Raw genomic sequence first — 19,353 nt, forward strand, 5'->3', positions numbered from 1 at the left:
AAGTCGTGGGCCGTGGGCCATGCTTGGGTCACATTTTTTAAAAAAAGCATGACAAAGCACGCTAATTTTAGTAAAACTAGGCTTGACACGACGGCCAGGCCCAACACGACAACCCATGGACCTGGGCCTTGTTTCAAACTTTTCGGTCCGACACGGCCCAGCCCAGCTTCATACAGAGTGGGTTGGTGTGGACTCAGGCCGTTTAGGGCCACAACCCGTGGGCTCGGCCAAAGCCTGACCCAACCCACGGCCATCTTTAGTTGAAGGCCTTGAGGTAACTAAATTAGTCCTCCGCAAGAAATTGCATACGAGAACCAAAAAATAGGAGCATGTTAAAAGATTTGGAGTTTACAACAACATTTACATGGTATTATTAGTAAGAAACATATGTTACCAAATTAGTCGTCTAATTGTGAAATTTACATGTTGACTGTAATTGTTAAAAGTATACATCCTGAGGTAAATTACTATTATAAACTGCACCCATTTAGCAGCCTTCTACCTGAACCTTAAAACATCTGACCGTTTAACCCGCCAACAACTGGAGATCGAGTTGCTCAATAGAGGAACAATGTATAAAGATACAGATTCGCTAATTCATTGGAAGAAGATTCTGTAGTGGGACTCGAAGAGTATGGTTTAATTAAGGAGCATTGTGGGACTGGCAAAGTAATACCAGATGAATTTGCACGAAAGACAACGTACAGCTACTGCAAAGTAATCCCTCTACGCTGTTCATCAACCATTCTTCGCCACGCCATCTTCCCACAATGAATCAGTGTCAATGCAGCCATAAAATATAGCAAGGGAATGGAAATCATGCACCCTCCAGGAGCAAAATTAATGAGCGTCTGCAAAAAAAAAACAGCAAGTTTTTTGTTCATGTCAACAGATAATTTGCAATGAAACACAATAAACTGAAACACGATAAAATCTAATTTTGAGGAAGACATTAATCACAGATTCACAGCACTCAATAGAAAGTTGCACCTATATGTGTCTATGGTTATTACTTCAAAGATCAAATGGTGCCTCCACCTGAGTCTGAGATACAATCAAATGTACTTGGAATTTTCTTCATCAAGCACCCCCCCCCCCCCCCCCCCCCACACCAAAAAAAGTCAACAGTCTAAACCTTCAGTCAAATTGAAAGAAGTATAGACATCTCAGCGAGTCAAAGGCGCTTTGATAAATACTTCGTATATATATTAAAAACTAATTTTATTTGAATTTTGACATGAATTTTCTTAAGTATCCTAGAGAGTGGATTTCTCTGAGATATATCCATCATTCCTACCTCATAATGAAGGTAATATACTCCCCTCCTTTTACCTTCTCTCTAATCTCCGTCAACTCTACTCGTTCTGATTAGATGAACCCATGACCAAACGTTTTGGATCCCATAACAAGTAATCTCCTCAACAACTAGCATAGCATAGAGCTTACAATGAACAGTCATAATGGAGATCTCAAAATTCAAAAACAGAAAAATGATCATATTTTGCTGATTGGCATAATAACGTAGATGTCATGCAGAAAAATGCACACTTTATTCGTCATATCTCTATAAATAAAAGTGTATGCTGAAAGTTTAGAAGAGGGATGCATGTATACCAGCATTCCGGCAATCAGATGAACTACGGGAACAAAATACTGATCAACTCTCTTCGATTCAGCATATCCATTGAAGGCAATGACCATTGAGAAGGTATGAATTGTAACAAATGCTAGAGCAATAATTGCTGCCATGTACAAAGCAAAAAGTTTCACCTTTAGAAAAATATCAGGAATTGTATATATCAACCAAAGCAATAACCTGCCAACCACACACATGGGTGTTTCAGATGATAGCCAAAGTAAATAAACAAATGTGAAGTTAACACCTCATAGCTAGTTAGCTACTTATCCCTATTCCAACAGTACAGACACACAAATAAACACCCTTACTTGAATGAAATAAGGAGTTGCAGGGTGAGATATATTGATGTTTGACTGAATAGAAAGGTATTTTTCCAAGTCAAAAAGTATCAGTCATAAAAGAATATTAGAAGTACTTGAAATATGATTTCAGGGAAAAACGATCATGATTTTCATCCAAAATTTTCTTTAGATGCATTACAGACAAAAGTAGTATTTCCGAGCTTGAATTTCCTAATAGCAAAGTATTCAAAGTTTTACACTGCCCTACCACCATCAAGCAAAGTAAAATTAAACTAAAAAAATACAAGTACGAGTAGATTTTTTTATTGAATCTGTGAGTTTAACCTTCGAACCTGAAAATGTTGGATAAATTTTTCTTTTTTCTGTTTTCTTTAGGCAGGGGGGAAAGCTGCAGGCATTTTCTAATTTCTAAATATTGAGAGAACCACTGTCTTATAGGTCATCCACAGGAAAGTCCGACCCCCCAGGTGATTTCCAGTTTCCAAAACCACCAAAAAGAGATAATTAGAGAGCCTTCAGCAGGTTCCACGCATAAGTAGGTGTATCTACAAACTGAAAGGAAATCTATTAAGTTCCGACTCACCAGAAATAAGAAAGAAAGGCATCCACGTGCATCTATCAGCATAATAAGTTGCTGGTCCAAATGAAGGTGTCAAGAGGCTAAGGCAGAAAAAAACAGCATGAGCCACACCATGACCTAAGCCACCAGCTGCTTGCAATTGATTTGAGAAAAAACAGATGAACCGGATTAGAGAGGATAGTCTGTTCAACAACAAAAAAAAAGGACGACTGCATCATATTTATATATAAAAAGGAACCATTGCCAGGAGGGAAAGGAATAATTGACGTCTATACATAGAAACAGCAAGATGTATCTCCATAATGCACTTATTTTAGCATCTCAAGGAACAAAAGCCAGAAACCACCAATGGCACAAAATAAAATCAATCAAAACATTTATCTGGCTACCAGAGAATAAGTTTTTCCACCATCAGTTGTCGACAATTAGCATAATTTAGCAGGATTATAGAATGCACTTAAGTCTCCACGAGTCCACAGAGAAGATACGAACCGAGATCATCAGAAATAGACTGGCTTCTTCTCCAAAACTCAGCAGGTGAAATATCTAGGTTCTATTGTTCAACATCCCCAAGACAGTCTCCTCAATTCTGACAGCCATAAGTCAGATTCCCTTCACAGAACCAGTGATTCCTAAGGCAAGGTCTGCAACAGTTAAAGTTCAAGAACACAACAAATTCCCCCTCTCCTCTCACAGGTAGATAGGTAGACCTGTCAAACAGGTCGGCCGGGTCGGTTTGTAAAAAATTATTTTCGAGTTCTGGTTAATTCGGATCGATCACTTTCAGGTTCGGGTTTAGAGATTTTAAAACACGTATTACATTTTCATTAATTTAGGTAATAAATATACAAAATACGGGCACAAATTAACAAATTTTCCTACACAAGTTTATATTTAGTCAAATTCAACCATTAAATGGCGTATAATTCAAATTAAAATCATATTACACCCAACAATAGTAACATCAGCGTGTTTATTATGCTTAAAATTCCTCATAATCTCATTTATTACTATAAATACAATGATTTTCAATCGGTTGGGTCAAAAACGGTTTTGGTCGGATTTTGACCCATTACTTTTCGGGCTGCTCGAGTTCGGATAAAATGGGTTACGGGTCACAAATTCTTGTTCAAGACCCAAAATTTTTGGGTCGTGTTCGGGTCGGTTTTCGGATAGGGTCGCATTTTGACGGCCTATAGATAGGTACACAGTTCTAGAGAATAACAGAAAGAGGGAAGAGGAGTCTCAAGACTTTCAACTAATAACGTGAACTCTGAGGTCAAAAACAAGGAAAAACCAGCTGCAAAAGGACCACGTACAACACGGAGACCGACAACATACAAGAAATCATAAGAGAATAAAATCCATACAACATTTTTGTGAGATCAAAGCCCAAAGTTCATATTGGATTATCATAGAAATGCATTGATGGGTATTTATCCATATAACAAAAATTTCCTGCTTACCTAGAGCAATTTGCATCTTATCTGTCAGAAACAAGCGAGGTTTCGAAAGCCTATCAGCAAATGCATCCAACATGTCCTCCAACCTCCTGTGCAAGGTTACAGGGAAGAAGATGAGTGATAATATGTAAGAATTTTCAAGACAACAATAAGTATCAGGTATAACTTTACCTTAAATATATTTCACAAAGGTGTTTACGGAAACAAAATCAAAGTACATCACACAGTAAGAGTCAGTAACCCAAAACTGTTTGGACTAAAAGCTTATTTGCAATCCTATGCCACAGCCTTCACATGTGATTATACTATTTTTAAGTAGCGGAAAGCATTCAAAAACACTAGTTTCATGCCAAAATGATTTGGTTCATCCCATGATATCCAATTATCATTATAACAACGAAATCGGTATAGCGCTCTCGGGTCCATCAAACTCCCCACTGTCGATTACTCTCATCAGATCTTCCCCCACCAACCAAAAAAAGGGAAGGCTCAAATATTTGATGATAGTCTTTAGATTCTTTACAGTTTACACACTAAACTCTGTTAGAGGTAAAATAAGAGTAATTGCAAAGACATACTTGGTGCATAGGAGGCACCCTTGGAACGTAACTTTTACTCTTGTTGACATCTATATAACATGTTATGGAATATCAGCACAAAGCAAAGCTGCAATTAAATAAAGAAAAAAAGTTCCTAATCTTAGCTACTTTGATCGAGGTTGACATAGCTTGCCCATATGGTAAATTGGTAATGACGTCGATATTGTATTATCTTAGAAATATTAAAATCCCCCCCCCCCCCCCCTCATCCTTGGAGAGGGAGAGAGAGACCGACTTAAGTCTCGAAAGATAATAGTTACTTATTATAGGGGAGAAATAGTGGACAGCGACACAGCGTGAATAAACATTCTCTTTGAAATTCACACAAATCATATACATTGCAGGAAGAAAGAAAATGACCAATGATTATTACTTCTGCCAGCAACAAAATCATCATAAGACAGACAAATCCCTGCATCAAAACTAGCAGCTACCCCTTGTAGGGCGTCAAACACACTGCAACCAATGTATAAAAAGGCTCAAGGCGCACCAAGGCGATTTAGAGTTCCCAGCGCCTTAGGCGCGCCTCATTGAAGTGAGGCGCCCTAATAAAAAGTAAAAAAAAATGGTGTTTTCCTCAGGAGGTGCGCCTTAGGTGCGCCTCATCAAAATCGCCTCGCCCAGACAATAAAAGGCGATGGCTCCAAACGCCTTGCGCCTTAGAGCCTAGGCGCGCCTTTTTCGCGCCTTTTTATACACTAACTGCAACCAGGAAACTCTCATTCCAATTTACAGCATACTTTCATCTAATTCTGTACAACTAGTGTGTCATTGGACTACACATTCACAGTAAGGCTTGTGCTAAGGTATAGAAATTGCTGAGTTCCGACCAAACTGCAAAACATATTTATGACTTACTCCAAAGGCAACTAATGCACTACCATTATTGCCGAATATATCCTTCTGTCACCTCATAACGCAAAACATTTACTCAAGTACAATTATGTCCTTCAATTCTTTTATGTGGATTTCTCATTTCTTCTGTTACGTACTTTTCTTATAGAAAAATATTGTGATTGATGAAGAATTGGAAGATGGGCCAAAAGTTTCAGAGCTATCAAAGGATTACAGAAACTATGTTGTATAGGTGCTCACCCTTGCAAAAGAGATAAATAACTCAACAAATTTAGAAACAGTGATGATAGTCATGATACCTAAGAATGTACAAGTGACATGGGCAGAGTAAGTGCATAATAATAAAAATGAAAAACAAATTAAAAAAACAAAGTAGCCATTAGCAGGGAAATTTAAAACTAGAGGCAACTTAGTTACATACAGGTAAGCTTTCCACAGAAGAATCCGAAGCCCTTCCTGAAAGCAAACAGATGTAAAGACAAGAATTCCGTACGGCCACCATGATGTAGACTTGAAAGGAAGGAAACCCCTCCAAAGCCCTGAAAGTATAATCAAACTCACCAGCCATAGTAGTGTACTGCAATTCAAATAAACGACAAGTGAGACAAAAACTGATGCCACTGAGGGCATCTTCACTTCCCTATCAGATTCAGAACCCAAATACTACTACGACGCAGCTACTTACAAGAACTCAAAAAATAACCTAACAACCTTCTAGTCTGGACAATGGAGATTGTAATACTGCAAGACAAGGACTAAAAAGCGAATTCAGACCCTAAGGGTAAATATGAAAGGTTCTTTCATACAGCTCACCATCATGGCATCTCCTAGAGTCAATCTCTACCACGTACAATTATGACAAAATCAAACTGATCAGGTAATAAGATTGGCCTCTACCTTGAATCATTTGCATAGGGTCAGAGCATCAAAATTCCCATCTAACTCCTTAAAAGCTTAGAGTAACTTCAGTTTTCAAGAAAGAGAACAGAGTATCCCCAGATTTAAAAATAAACCAACGCCTGTAGCTTGGCTATGGCTGTTGTAAAATGGAAATGATCAGTCCTCGTCCAAGTTACTTCAGAGAAACTCTTTAGCAAAGTGCTTCTTGAAAGAAACTCTCACTATGCTACATCATAGAGCAAGATCTAGATAACGCATGTCCAGAACTAAAGCTAATGTCTCAAAGTTGCATCAAATGGGTCTACCTACATTATGTCAAGCATTAGTTAAAATCCTAAGTGTTCAATCCACCAACTTTTAGACTACTTCTATAAAGCAATTCCCATTTTCCAGTTGCAGTACAAAGTTGCTAAGCAATAGTCAGAAATCCTGACTATAAGGACTTCAGTTTTTCCATGATAAAATACAAGGATTAGAAGAAGAAAAAAACTACTTTTTTGGGTCAGTTCGCAGATATGGAAAGATTCAGTTAGTTTGGATAGTTCTCTGCAGCTTTCAAAATGAAGTTGAAATTGCTAATAATTGTGTACAGCGAGAAAACGTCTCAAGATCAAGTCAAGTGGACAAAGAATCACAGATGACTTTTTAAAGAAAGGAAATGATTACGATGGTATAATGCAAATGTGTCGCTAAATGTTTTCTATTATTAAGTAATAAGTCAGTTGATTGCCTAAGGGTCTTTAATGCAAAAACCTATTTACAATTGTAGGGTTAAGGCCAAAAGAACATCTTCGCTGCACAGGTAATGATGCAATGTATCTGACCCTCCCCCACATATTCCACCATAGAAACCTCTTTATAAACATTGAACAGATGACATGATAAGCAATAAGGTGGCTATACAATACCTCTGGAATGGTATTGGAGTAACATTGGAGTAATGGCATTAAGCAATAAGAACGGAAAGTCCATGTGTATCTTCACTCTTCAGTATACTAAGAAGTGAATCTAAGGCGGCTATTCACATCAAAGGTTACTCAGAAGTGGATCTAAGTTGGTTATTCAATACCTCAGATAATGCCTTAGGCAGGCTACACAAAATTTCTCAGTCAGCAAATTTCTTTCACATAAGTTTGAGTTCCTGTTATCCTTATCCCCCGAAAAAGATGCTCCAAAGACTGAATGCTTCTGTTCCAACTATCAAATTTTATCACTTAGCTAAAGATATTATGCCCAAAGGAAATGAAGAGCTCAATGACTTAATCCTTTATTCAGGTCATAAACAAACCATAATTCTCAGGCAGCCGGATATCTCTCAGTTGTACCAAGACAAAACCTCTAGGGATCGTGAATTGGTATTAAATCTTTATAATGGAGAAAAATTCAACCAGTGAAGCAAACTATCTTTACAGAACACCACATTAGAAGAAAAAAACCCATCTTTTAACACAAGTTGGATAAATGTGCTCTCATCCCTTACATCTTACTCCTTCCATTTTTCCTTTCCTGTAGTCCCAAAATACTCTTCATGCTTTTTTTTTGGGTCGTGTCAAAAACAACACCATCAAGATGGGTTCAACTCTTCTCTCTCCACCGTAACACTTCCTATATTTTCTCTCTCACTATCGACATCCAATTATTTTATTCTACTTTATTGCTAGTCTTAATATCCGAGCCAAACCCGCTTTTAAAAAAATAAGCGACAGAAGAAGTAAAATAATTGAAAGCTGCAAAAATATTTTGTTTTAATTTTTTAAACATGAGGTCAATTGGGCAAAACAAAGTATCCAAATCATATGGTCCACACTTCCAGTACAAAATACCTTAAGGATATTCATTAGTAGATTTCTTTTTTGTTTTTCTTTCGAGGAAATGCAGAAAGAATAGTTAGATATATTGTTTTTTAGATGCCCTGACATCCACAAAAAAATTGCTTTCCTAAAGAAGTATGGAGTAGTGGATCATGATTGAATTACCTAGCATACCCCAACATATTTGAGTGAGTAGGAAGAAAATCAATATAGCAACTGGTAGTAAGACAGAAGTTTGGTGAAATCGTTTTAATTGAAATTTATGTTGAACAGGACAATGTGACTTAATGTGCAGGGAAACTAAGGACTATTTCAAGACCATGCTCAATGTCTGTTTAATCAAGTTCAATGAACAATTACAACAGATTAGGATTGTTCGTAATATCCTAGCTCTAGCCAACAAATAGTAGATGATAAGTTTGAAGAATTAGAAATACGAAACAGGACATGGAAAATAAGAAAGCCCTTAACATAACAACGAAAAAGACAGTAGCCAAACAAATTATACATCCTCCGTCATGTGTACATAAGAAATAGCTAAGGCTATAACTTATAAGATCCGTTCTAGAACAAACAAAATCCTCTCTAGCCATTTAATCCGGTAAAAAAAACCTCACAGCAAGCAGTCAAGAATCGAGCATAAGTTTCATCGTACTCGCATCTCGTTCTTACACTCTTACTGTCTCAAAGTCATTGCATTTCATCCCAAAAGGATATTTCAGGTAGTTTGCCAGATTGAGCTTTTTTATTTCGTTTTTTTTGAATTTATACTAATTGAGATCACTTCTCCCTGTATAGACTATCGACTTCATAGACATGGAAAAATAGCACATAAACCCTAAGGCCTACCGAAATGGGGTAAAATACTAACCACCACAACCCAGTACAAAGAAGAACTTCACCCAAACAAATCACAACCCTTCTGGATGAAAAATGCAACAATGCAACAGAAAACTAAGGAACCACAACAACCAAGAAGACAGAATAGTCTCTTCTATTGGAAAACCCTCTATATAACACATACAATTGACATTACAATCAATAATAACAAAATTAGGGGTAATTAAGAATCTGAAAAATACCCAATAAAATTGACAACTACCAAATTCATTTTCTGGATTCAATTTCGTATAATATGAGCTCAAATGCAGTGTAAAAGAAAAGTGCCCAAAAGTACCAAAAATGGTGAAAATTTACCTGGAGAGAACAGTGAGGATCAAGAAGGGTTTTTTGGCGATGACAGAGATGAAGAGTGATAATGAAGGGCCTAATGCTATTAATGCGTACCCAATGCCTGCTGCTACCGTCATCTCCTTCTTTCTCTTTCTTACTTTCTCTCTCTATCCCCCCAGATGAAGAAGGTGATGCTTTGGGGAGAATGTACAGTCAACAAAAAATAGTTGGTTTAATTGACTTCTCCAACTCTCCAATTCTTAACTCCATGTCTTTGGCTAATTGGCTTCAATCCCGCTTGCATGGACTCGGTACACGCTATAATTAGAGTGGATCAGGGTGTTTTTGTAAATTAATGTAAATTGGGTAGTCGATATCTTATATTATAGAAACTATAGGTTATGTAAAGTAATTATATTTTCAGAATAGTAACTATGAAAAAATAATAATAATAATAATAATAATATAGTCATTTCGATAATAATTATTATTTTATCCAAAGAGTAACTATATCTATAGAAAAGTAATTTTAACCGTAACACAATTATTATAAAAATAAGAATAATTATATAAAAGAGTATATTATAGAAACTATATGTTCTGTAAAGTAACTGTATCTTCAGAATAGTAACTATGAAAAATAATAATAATAATAATAATAATAATAATAATAATAATAATAATAGTCATTTTGGTAAGAATAATTATTCTAACCAAAGAGTAACTATATCTATTTCTCTTTGCTTCATTGATTTGCTTTCCATTCATCCTACAGTTGTATGCATTCATTGACTGCCCACCTTGGTGCCTTAACTTGCTCTGGCAGATTGCCTTCATTCCCAACATATTATAGTGGCATCCACACATTAGACAATGTCTTTGGATGCAGTTCATTAAAAGCATCAGTAACTGCTCCACTTAAGTCTTCCACTGTTTTGGGCATTTTCTTGTGCATTAGTGATCGTTTGACCTGAAAAACTCCAAGTCCAAGATGTTGTAATCTGGACTATTTGTTGGTTGTTGAGTCAATACAAAAGTAAACCCATCTTGTTGGTATTGTTGTTCCCATTCAAAATTATATTGCAATATGTGTGCCCTTACATTGTCTTGAATTATGTAGATCACATTTTCCCCTTCATGAGGTGGGCACTTGCCTTTGATTTTTGAGATTAACTTGTTGATTAGCATGGCCCTTGTTGCTATTTGATTGGCTAACTTCACTGGTTTAGTCTCAATTGTCCTTTTCACTCTGTTTTTTGATGTTCTCTTTGTTGGTAATGCATCTGTGAATGGAAAAATATACCTTGTTTGCCATCAAATTCACACTGCACATCTTCATCCCACCTTGGCCTTGCTACTGCTGCCATGAACATGAACTTTGGTATTTTAGTTCTTGACTTTGCACTTCTGTGTGGAAAAGGGTTCATTGTTTGCAAGATAAAACCTTTGATTTTTCTGTGTTAGATAGAACCATTTCTCATCAAATGTGAATGAAGTCATACATGTTGTAATATGTTGATCATGTGGTATAGATTAATCCATTTTCATTCTAAGTACTGACCTCATCCTTGTCATCTTGCACTCTTTTGAAATGCCTGGATGCAAGGGATTTGAGTATGTGTGGTTTAATAATCTTTCTCTTCGTTAATCTCCATATTGTTGTTAATCCCAGATTGGGAATCTTTGCAAGATCTCTAATGCATGTTATGTCCCCCATGCCTATTGATTGAATAGATTCATTTGTGACTTGAATTCTTTCCTGCCACAATTGTGATATTTGCTTTCCAAAACATAAGACTGCATTGCTTGCTTTTGTCTCTTTGCTCTGTTCCATAAATTACCTATGATTTTTCTAGTGTATCCAAAATGTTTCACTGCAACATTAACAGTGCCATAAGTCAGAGTTTCTGACCCTAGAATCTTTCTGTTTAGCAGGAACAACAAAATTTCTAGCCTCAATTGATTGTTTATCCTTGGAGTCTTTGGCTTATGATGATCTGGTGCTTGAGTTGTTGTTTGATGATGTTGAGATGATGCTGACTCTTCTGGTGGTAGCATGTTCAAATCAAAAACATATGGTACTACTTGAAGGTTGGATATACCTGCTATTTTATTCTGCTGTTGTCCCACTCCACCTTCATCTGGTACTTGTTGTGCCTCTTCATTAAGGTCAGGTATTGGATGAAATTGCTCAAAATCCTCATAATCATGAGCATCTTGTACCTCTTTAGCATCTGGTACCACATCAGCAGCAACTTCATCATCCTCCGAATCAGAATCTGAGTTCATGCCATCTCCTTCATGATCAGAAAATCTGAGGAAATCATCCTCCTCTTGATCTGAAGCCATTTATGTCTCTATTTTAAATTTTTGCTTAGTGAATTGAGGCATAATTTTTGTTGTTTTGTCTGTTAAATTAGAACGGAATTTTTTTGAATTTAGGTGGGAAGTTTTTGTGTGGGAAATTTGTTGGAAAGTGACCCTATTTATAAAGGGTCTCTACTTTTTGTTTTGGTGAAATTTTGGAGGGAATTAAATTGTGTGGAAAAGTTTCTGTTTTGGGAAACTTTTGGAGGGAAAATATATGGAAAGTTTCTGTTTTGTGAATGAACCAACGCTTGAATCCGTGTGAAAGGGAACAATCAATGTTGATTGGTCCATTTCAATAAATGAGGATCCCCACCTCATTGTACTTGTCCCCGTGTGTATTCGATTTTTGCTGATTTTGGAATACTTTAATAAAATATCTCTCATTTCCCTCATTTCTTACTTTATTCTATAAATATACAATCTCTTACACCCAATCATTATTCTAACACCCAATCATTACTCTTATCCCCATACAAACCAAGATTCCAGTTTTCTTAATTCCCCCTACATTCTTTAGGGGAACAACATAAAGGAATGGAGGGGGTAGAATCTAACACACTAAAATTTACCCCCATAATGATTTATGGGATTTGAGGCAAGCCCTAAATGTTTTTGTCATTTGTCATTTTATTCGGTTATTAAGGAGAATGAACATATTACCAGTTGTACTTCTACGGAAAATTTGTTATTTTTTTTATTCTTTTTTCACAACAAAACAAAACAGTCGTAAGTGTAACACCCCGACAATTCTCTCTTTTCTAAAATAACCTTTTAATATAAAACGTAGAGAATTATCAAGGCATTATCGCCCGTGTGAAAACGTAACGGCTTATTCAGAATTTTGCAGCCGAAAACATAAAACTAACTTTAGGTTTATAAATAATCGATTACAGGTTTAATCCCAAAAACCAACCAACGAAAATAAGGGAATATAAATAGTACGACAAGTTTAATGTCCAAATTAACAAACCAAGTTACTTAGCAAAACAAAATAAATACAAGCTCTCTAATCCCGATCTCAATGATGCGTCATCCTCAAACCTGTACATGAACAATGCTTATTGATCCTTAGAGACTGCTCACCAAAATGGGTCATCACAGGATCAATAAGGCATAGCCATGATCAACACACACAAACAAAGCACGTAATCAGCAAAGCTGAGTACTACATACTAAAACAATGACAATCCTAACATGATTCTATTAAACGAACAATCCTAACATGATGCTAATGAAACATAAGTAAGGGCAGACAAAGCATGATAATTTGACGACCATACTTAACTAGACTAGGCTAGACTTATAACAATAATATTATTTTAGTTGAAATAGACAAGGGACCGAGTTGTCCATCCAGAAGTCTTCACTAAGGAAGACGAGGTACGGGCGGGACTCCGTAACCTCAGTGACCTGCGATATCGAGGAACGTTTGAATAAAAATAGAACACGGTGATCAATCCGGTCCCAGAAAAGGCCATGGGCTACCACCATGAACCCCAACTCCTGTTTGTCCGTCACTTTAGACGTGCACAGTCTAAAGCTATTGCTACTCAGTTTCACTTTACATGATTTACAAATTGAGACTCTGTTATGACTCAACAATCACATAAGGCATACAATCCACATTTGTTCACAACTGTTTTTATCTTGGAATTAAGTAAGTGATCACAAAGGCATCAATCAAGACTCATTCCAATTAATCCAACATTTCCTTTAACCATGATCAACCCTTGTATATGGGTATAAGGTTTCAACTTACTAAACAAGGTCCACAGCCCTCATAAAGTAGTGAAAAGCTAAAAAGGGAACAACGATCGATCGATCCAAACCAACATATATAGAATAATCTAGTGTTCCCAACCAACATGTTTGCATCAATCATCCATACTAACATGTTATAATTCTCATAATGCAATATAAGTTCAATATGTCCATCCAACAGTATTAAACATGCAATTTCAACCTGACCAAGTTCATCAACAATATCAACATAACCAAGTTCATCAACAATCTCAACATAACCAAGTTCATCAACAATTTCAACATGGTTTCAACAACTAGCACGCATTCCAAGCACACAGGTATGTACGTTGTTAGGTTATGATACATATGACATTTACATAAATCATGCGGAAACAACCATTAACCCAGGAAACATATTATTTACACATAATCATTTAGCATAGTTTAGATGCATACTCTTTGTTGCGTGCCTTCCCTAGCTGCGCCCGAACCGAACAAGAACAAGTCTTTTAGGACTCCAAGTGTCGTCCCTCCGTAGAAAGTCCACAGCACGTCCGGATCCGCCTTAAGATTGACCAACTAGAATCGCCCTTAAGGTACTCAGAAAATTCGGCACTTTTGGGGCAAGATGGGTTTTAATTTTCTCTCAAAAAACTCACTTTTGAATACTTTGAAACTTGTATATAAATTATGACCCCTAGGCCTTTATTTATAGAGTTATGGAAAAGGAATCGTAATCCTAGTAGGATGCGAATTAATTGGAATTAGAATTCTACATGAATTCTACTTAATCAATTTATCCAATAGGAATAGACATTTAATCATACACTGACTCTTGCAGATTCAGGAATCTCGCATGAGCTCAAACTCACACACACACGGCAGCCACAAGGGCTGCCCACGCATGCGAGCAGCAGCCCACGCAGCGCGGCCCACGCATGCGCGGCCTTGTGCGCGCTGGGCTGTGGCGTGCGTGCTTGCTGGGCGATGGCCTGGCTTCGTGCTGGGCCTTCGTCCGGCAGGCCTCGTCCGATGCTAATTCGTACGATACGCTTCCGATTAAATTTCCATTTCCGGAATCTATTTCCGTTTCGAACAAATATTTAATATTTCCGTTTCCGGAATTATTTTCCGATTCCGGTAATATTTCCGATTCTGACAATATTTCCGTTTCCGGCAATATTTCCGATTCTGGTAATATTTCCATTTCCAACAATATTTTCCGATACGTACCATGTTTCCGTTTCCGGCAACATCTACGACTTGGATAATATTCATATTTCCGATACGATCCATATTTCCGTTTCCGGCAATATCATCGTTTCCGGAGTATTCATTTCTTGCCTGTGACGATCTTAGCTCCCACTGAAACCAAGATCCGTCGGTTCCGAATATTCATAGATGGAGTATTTAATGCCATTAAATACTTGATCCGTTTACGTACTATTTGTGTGACCCTACGGGTTCAGTCAAGAGTAAGCTGTGGATTAATATCATTAATTCCACTTGAACTGAAGCGGCCTCTAGCTAGGCATTCAGCTCACTTGATCTCACTGAATTATTAACTTGTTAATTAATACTGAACCGCATTTATTAGACTTAACATAGAATGCATACTTGGACCAAGGGCATTATTTCCTTCAGTCTCCCACTTGTCCTTAGGGACAAGTGTGCATTTCCTAATTCCTTTGTCGCTCGATGCTTGCTCTTGAACATAAGGTAAGAGTTGTCATCCTTATTATGTCCAGAGGTGTTCCTCGGTTTCAGAGTTCAACTGATCAAATAAACAGATAATCATAGCCTATGATTCATCCGAGCACGGCCATGCATTTCACAGTTTCTAGCTCTCCGAGTGGCCTTGTACAACTTTTAAGCATCTCATCCCGATTTATGGGAGGACAATCCCAATCTTGCGATCTTGAGATTAGACTTCGTTTGATAGGTGATTACCTGAGCGTTGCCTTTATAGCCTCCTTTTACGGTGCGACGGTTGGTCAACGTCAAAGCAACCAGTTCTCAAACAAGTAATCTCAAATCACTCAGGTATTGAGGATTTAGTGTCTAATAATTTAATGAAATTTACTTATGACAGACTTTCATCTCTTACAGTAAAGTTTCATAGGTCTTGTCCGATACTAGTCTTCCCAAAGTAAGTATCTATGCAAATGATTATGACATTGCCATGTCCACATAGTTCAAGAAACAGAACTACTAGTCATCTTGCATTCTAATCGTCTAACGTTTTCTATGCGTCCAATTTTATAGAAAACTCCGACTAGGGACCATTTTCAACCTTTGACATTCAAGTTCACTTGATAGACATTTCTTAGTCACAGGACTGGTCCTGACAGTCTATCTTGAATATATCGTCAAGTTGAAGGGACTCATCATTTAATAAACCACAAATTAAATGGAAAAATGAATTCCTTTCATTTATTGTGAATGATTAACCAATAATGTTTTACAAAGATTTAAACTCTAAAACTTTAAAACATTAAACAGAGACATCAAAGCCATTCTCCAATATGCTTGATTCCCATAGCTGCAGTGTGCGAGTTGTGCTTCGCTTGCGGCAGAGGTTTAGTTAATGGATCTGATATGTTGTCATCAGTTCCAATTTTGCTTATCTCGACTTCTTTTCTTTCAACGAACTCTCGTAGAAGGTGAAATCTACGAAGTACATGCTTGACTCTCTGGTGGTGTCTAGGCTCTTTTGCCTGTGCAATAGCTCCGTTATTATCACAATACAGGGCTATTGGTCCTTTAATGGAGGGGACTACACCAAGTTCTCCTATGAACTTCCTTAGCCATATAGCTTCCTTTGCTGCTTCATGTGCAGCAATGTACTCCGCTTCAGTTGTAGAATCCGCAATGGTGCTTTGCTTAGCACTTTTCCAGCTTACTGCTCCTCCGTTGAGGCAGAAGACAAACCCAGACTGTGATCTGAAATCATCTTTGTCGGTTTGGAAACTTGCGTCCGTATAGCCTTTAACAATTAATTCATCATCTCCACCATAGACCAGGAAGTCATCTTTGTGCCTTTTCAGGTACTTCAGAATATTCTTGGCAGCAGTCCAATGCGCCTCTCCTGGGTCTGACTGGTATCTGCTCGTAGCACTGAGTGCGTACGCAACATCCGGGCGTGTACATATCATAGCATACATTATTGAACCAATCAATGATGCATATGGAATCCCATTCATTCGTCTACGCTCATCAAGTGTTTTTGGGCACTGAGTCTTGCTTAGAGTCATTCCATGAGACATGGGTAGGTAGCCTCGCTTGGAGTCCGCCATCTTGAACCTATCAAGCACCTTATTGATATAAGTGCTTTGACTAAGTCCAATCATCTTTTTAGATCTATCTCTGTAAATCTTGATGCCCAATATGTACTGTGCTTCTCCTAGATCCTTCATCGAAAAACATTTCCCAAGCCAAATCTTGACAGAGTTCAACATAGGAATGTCATTTCCGATAAGCAATATGTCGTCGACATATAATACTAGGAAAGCAATTTTGCTCCCACTGACCTTCTTGTATACACAAGATTCGTCCGCGTTCTTGATGAAACCAAAGTCACTGACTGCTTCATCAAAACGTATATTCCAGCTCCTGGATGCCTGCTTCAATCCGTAGATTGACTTCTTTAGCTTGCATACCTTTTTAGCATTCTTTGGATCCTCAAAACCTTCAGGCTGTGTCATAAACACAGTTTCTGTTAAAACGCCGTTTAAGAAAGCAGTTTTGACATCCATCTGCCATATTTCGTAATCGTAATATGCAGCGATTGCTAATATTATTCGAATAGACTTTAGCATTGCAACTGGTGAAAAGGTTTCATCGTAATCCACACCGTGGACTTGCCTGTAACCTTTCGCAACCAATCTAGCTTTGAAAACTTCAAGTTTCCCATCCTTGTCCTTTTTCAGTTTGAAAACCCATTTGCTTCCAATGGCTTGGTAGCCATCTGGCAAATCGACCAAATCCCATACTTGGTTTTCAGACATGGAGTCTAATTCAGATTGCATGGCTTCTTGCCACTGCTTGGAGCTAGGGCTCGTCATAGCTTGCTTGTAAGTCGCAGGTTCATCACTTTCAAGTAATAGAACGTCATAGCTCTCGTTCGTCAAAATACCTAAGTACCTTTCCGGTTGAGATCTATATCTTTGCGATCTACGCGGGGTAACATTTCTAGATTGACCATGATTCTCACCAGATTCTTCTAAAGATCTCTGAGTTTCATCCTGAATGTCATCTTGAGCATTCTCTAGAGTTTGTTGTTCGACTCGAATTTCTTCGAGGTCTACTTTTCTCCCACTTGTCATTTTGGAAATGTGATCTTTCTCCAAAAAGACACCATCTCGAGCAACAAACACTTTGTTCTCAGATGTATTGTAGAAGTAATACCCCTTTGTTTCCTTTGGATAGCCCACAAGGATACATTTGTCAGATTTTGGATGAAGTTTGTCTGAAATTAATCGTTTGACGTATACTTCACATCCCCAAATCTTAAGAAAAGACACATTTGGAGGCTTTCCAAACCATAATTCGTATGGAGTCTTTTCGACAGCTTTAGACGGAGCTCTATTTATAGTGAGTGCAGCTGTATTTAGTGCATGTCCCCAAAATTCTAATGGAAGTTCGGCCTGACCCATCATTGACCTGACCATGTCTAGCAAGGTTCTGTTCCTCCGTTCTGACACACCGTTCCATTGTGGTGTTCCAGGAGGAGTCAATTCTGATAGAATTCCACATTCTTTCAGATGGTCATCAAATTCATAGCTCAGATATTCACCGCCTCTATCAGACCGCAGTGCCTTGATCTTCTTGCCTAATTGATTCTCTACTTCACTCTGAAATTCCTTGAATTTGTCAAAGGATTCAGACTTATGCTTCATTAGGTAGACATAACCATACCTACTGAAGTCATCAGTGAAAGTGATAAAGTAGCTGAAACCACCTCTAGCATTTGTACTCATTGGTCCACATACATCTGTATGGATTAAACCCAATAGTTCATTTGCTCTTTCTCCAACTTTAGAGAAAGGTTGCTTTGTCATTTTGCCAAGTAAACATGATTCGCATTTACCATAATCCTCTAAGTCAAATGGTTCTAGAATTCCTTCCCTTTGAAGTCTTTCTAAGCGTTTCAAGTTTATATGGCCTAATCGACAATGCCACAGATAGGTGAGATCTGAATCATCCTTTTTGGCCTTTTTGGTATTTATGTTATATACTTGTTTGTCGTGATCTAATAAATAAAGTCCATTGACTAATCTAGCAGATCCATAAAACATCTCTTTAAAATAAAACGCACAACTATTGTCTTTTATTATAAAGGAAAATCCCTTAGCATCTAAGCAAGAAACTGAAATGATGTTTTTAGTAAGACTTGGAACATGGAAACATTCTTCCAGTTCCAAAACTAGCCCGGAGGGCAACGACAAATAGTAAGTTCCTACGGCTAATGCAGCAATCCGTGCTCCATTTCCCACTCGTAGGTCGACTTCACCCTTGCTTAACTTTCTACTTCTTCTTAGTCCCTGTGGATTGGAACATAAGTGTGAGCCACGACCTGTATCTAATACCCAAGAAGTTGAATTAGCAAGTATACAGTCTATAACGAAAATACCTGAAGATGGAACGACTGTTCCGTTCTTCTGATCTTCCTTTAGCTTCAAGCAATCTCTCTTCCAATGCCCCTTCTTCTTGCAGTAGAAGCATTCGGATTCAGAAGTGGGTTGACTGACCTTCCTCTTTGCAGATTTGGCGCCAGTATGCTTAGTTGGGCTGGCCTTGTTGCCACCTTTCTTAGCATTCCTCTTCTTTCCAGATTTCTTGAACTTGCCCCCACGCACCATAAGCACATCCTGCTTATCACTTTTGAGCGTCTTTTCAGCGGTCTTCAGCATACCGTG

At 37.8% G+C, this 19,353-nt stretch overlaps 1 protein-coding gene across 1 annotated transcript; it reads right to left on the reverse strand.

Annotated features, from left to right (window-relative positions):
* Positions 1–306: 306 nt before the first annotated feature.
* On the reverse strand, positions 307–9,546 carry LOC110789099 (gamma-secretase subunit APH1-like). Its single transcript, XM_021993752.2, has 6 exons — positions 9,347–9,546; positions 5,860–6,015; positions 3,988–4,073; positions 2,525–2,650; positions 1,615–1,742; positions 307–851 (listed from the first exon to the last, which is right to left on the reverse strand). The coding sequence occupies exons 1-6, from the start codon at positions 9,457–9,459 to the stop codon at positions 708–710; spliced, it is 753 nt and encodes a 250-aa protein (XP_021849444.1). The 5' UTR covers positions 9,460–9,546; the 3' UTR covers positions 307–707.
* Between the last annotated feature and the right edge of the window lie 9,807 nt (positions 9,547–19,353).

The sequence above is a fragment of the Spinacia oleracea genome, chromosome 3 (assembly GCF_020520425.1).
Source record: "Spinacia oleracea cultivar Varoflay chromosome 3, BTI_SOV_V1, whole genome shotgun sequence".
NCBI classification, from domain to species: Eukaryota; Viridiplantae; Streptophyta; class Magnoliopsida; order Caryophyllales; family Amaranthaceae; genus Spinacia; species Spinacia oleracea.

Coding starts and splice junctions, on each gene's coding strand:
- LOC110789099 (XM_021993752.2), bottom strand. CDS start 9,459: ATGACGGTAGCAGCAGGCATTGGGTACGCATTAATAGCATTAGGCCCT. Junction 6,016..9,346: donor ATCCTCACTGTTCTCTCCAG/GTAAATTTTCAC, acceptor TTTGAATTGCAG/TACACTACTATGGCTGGTGA. Junction 1,743..2,524: donor GCCTTTCTTTCTTATTTCTG/GTGAGTCGGAAC, acceptor TGTACATGGCAG/CAATTATTGCTCTAGCATTT.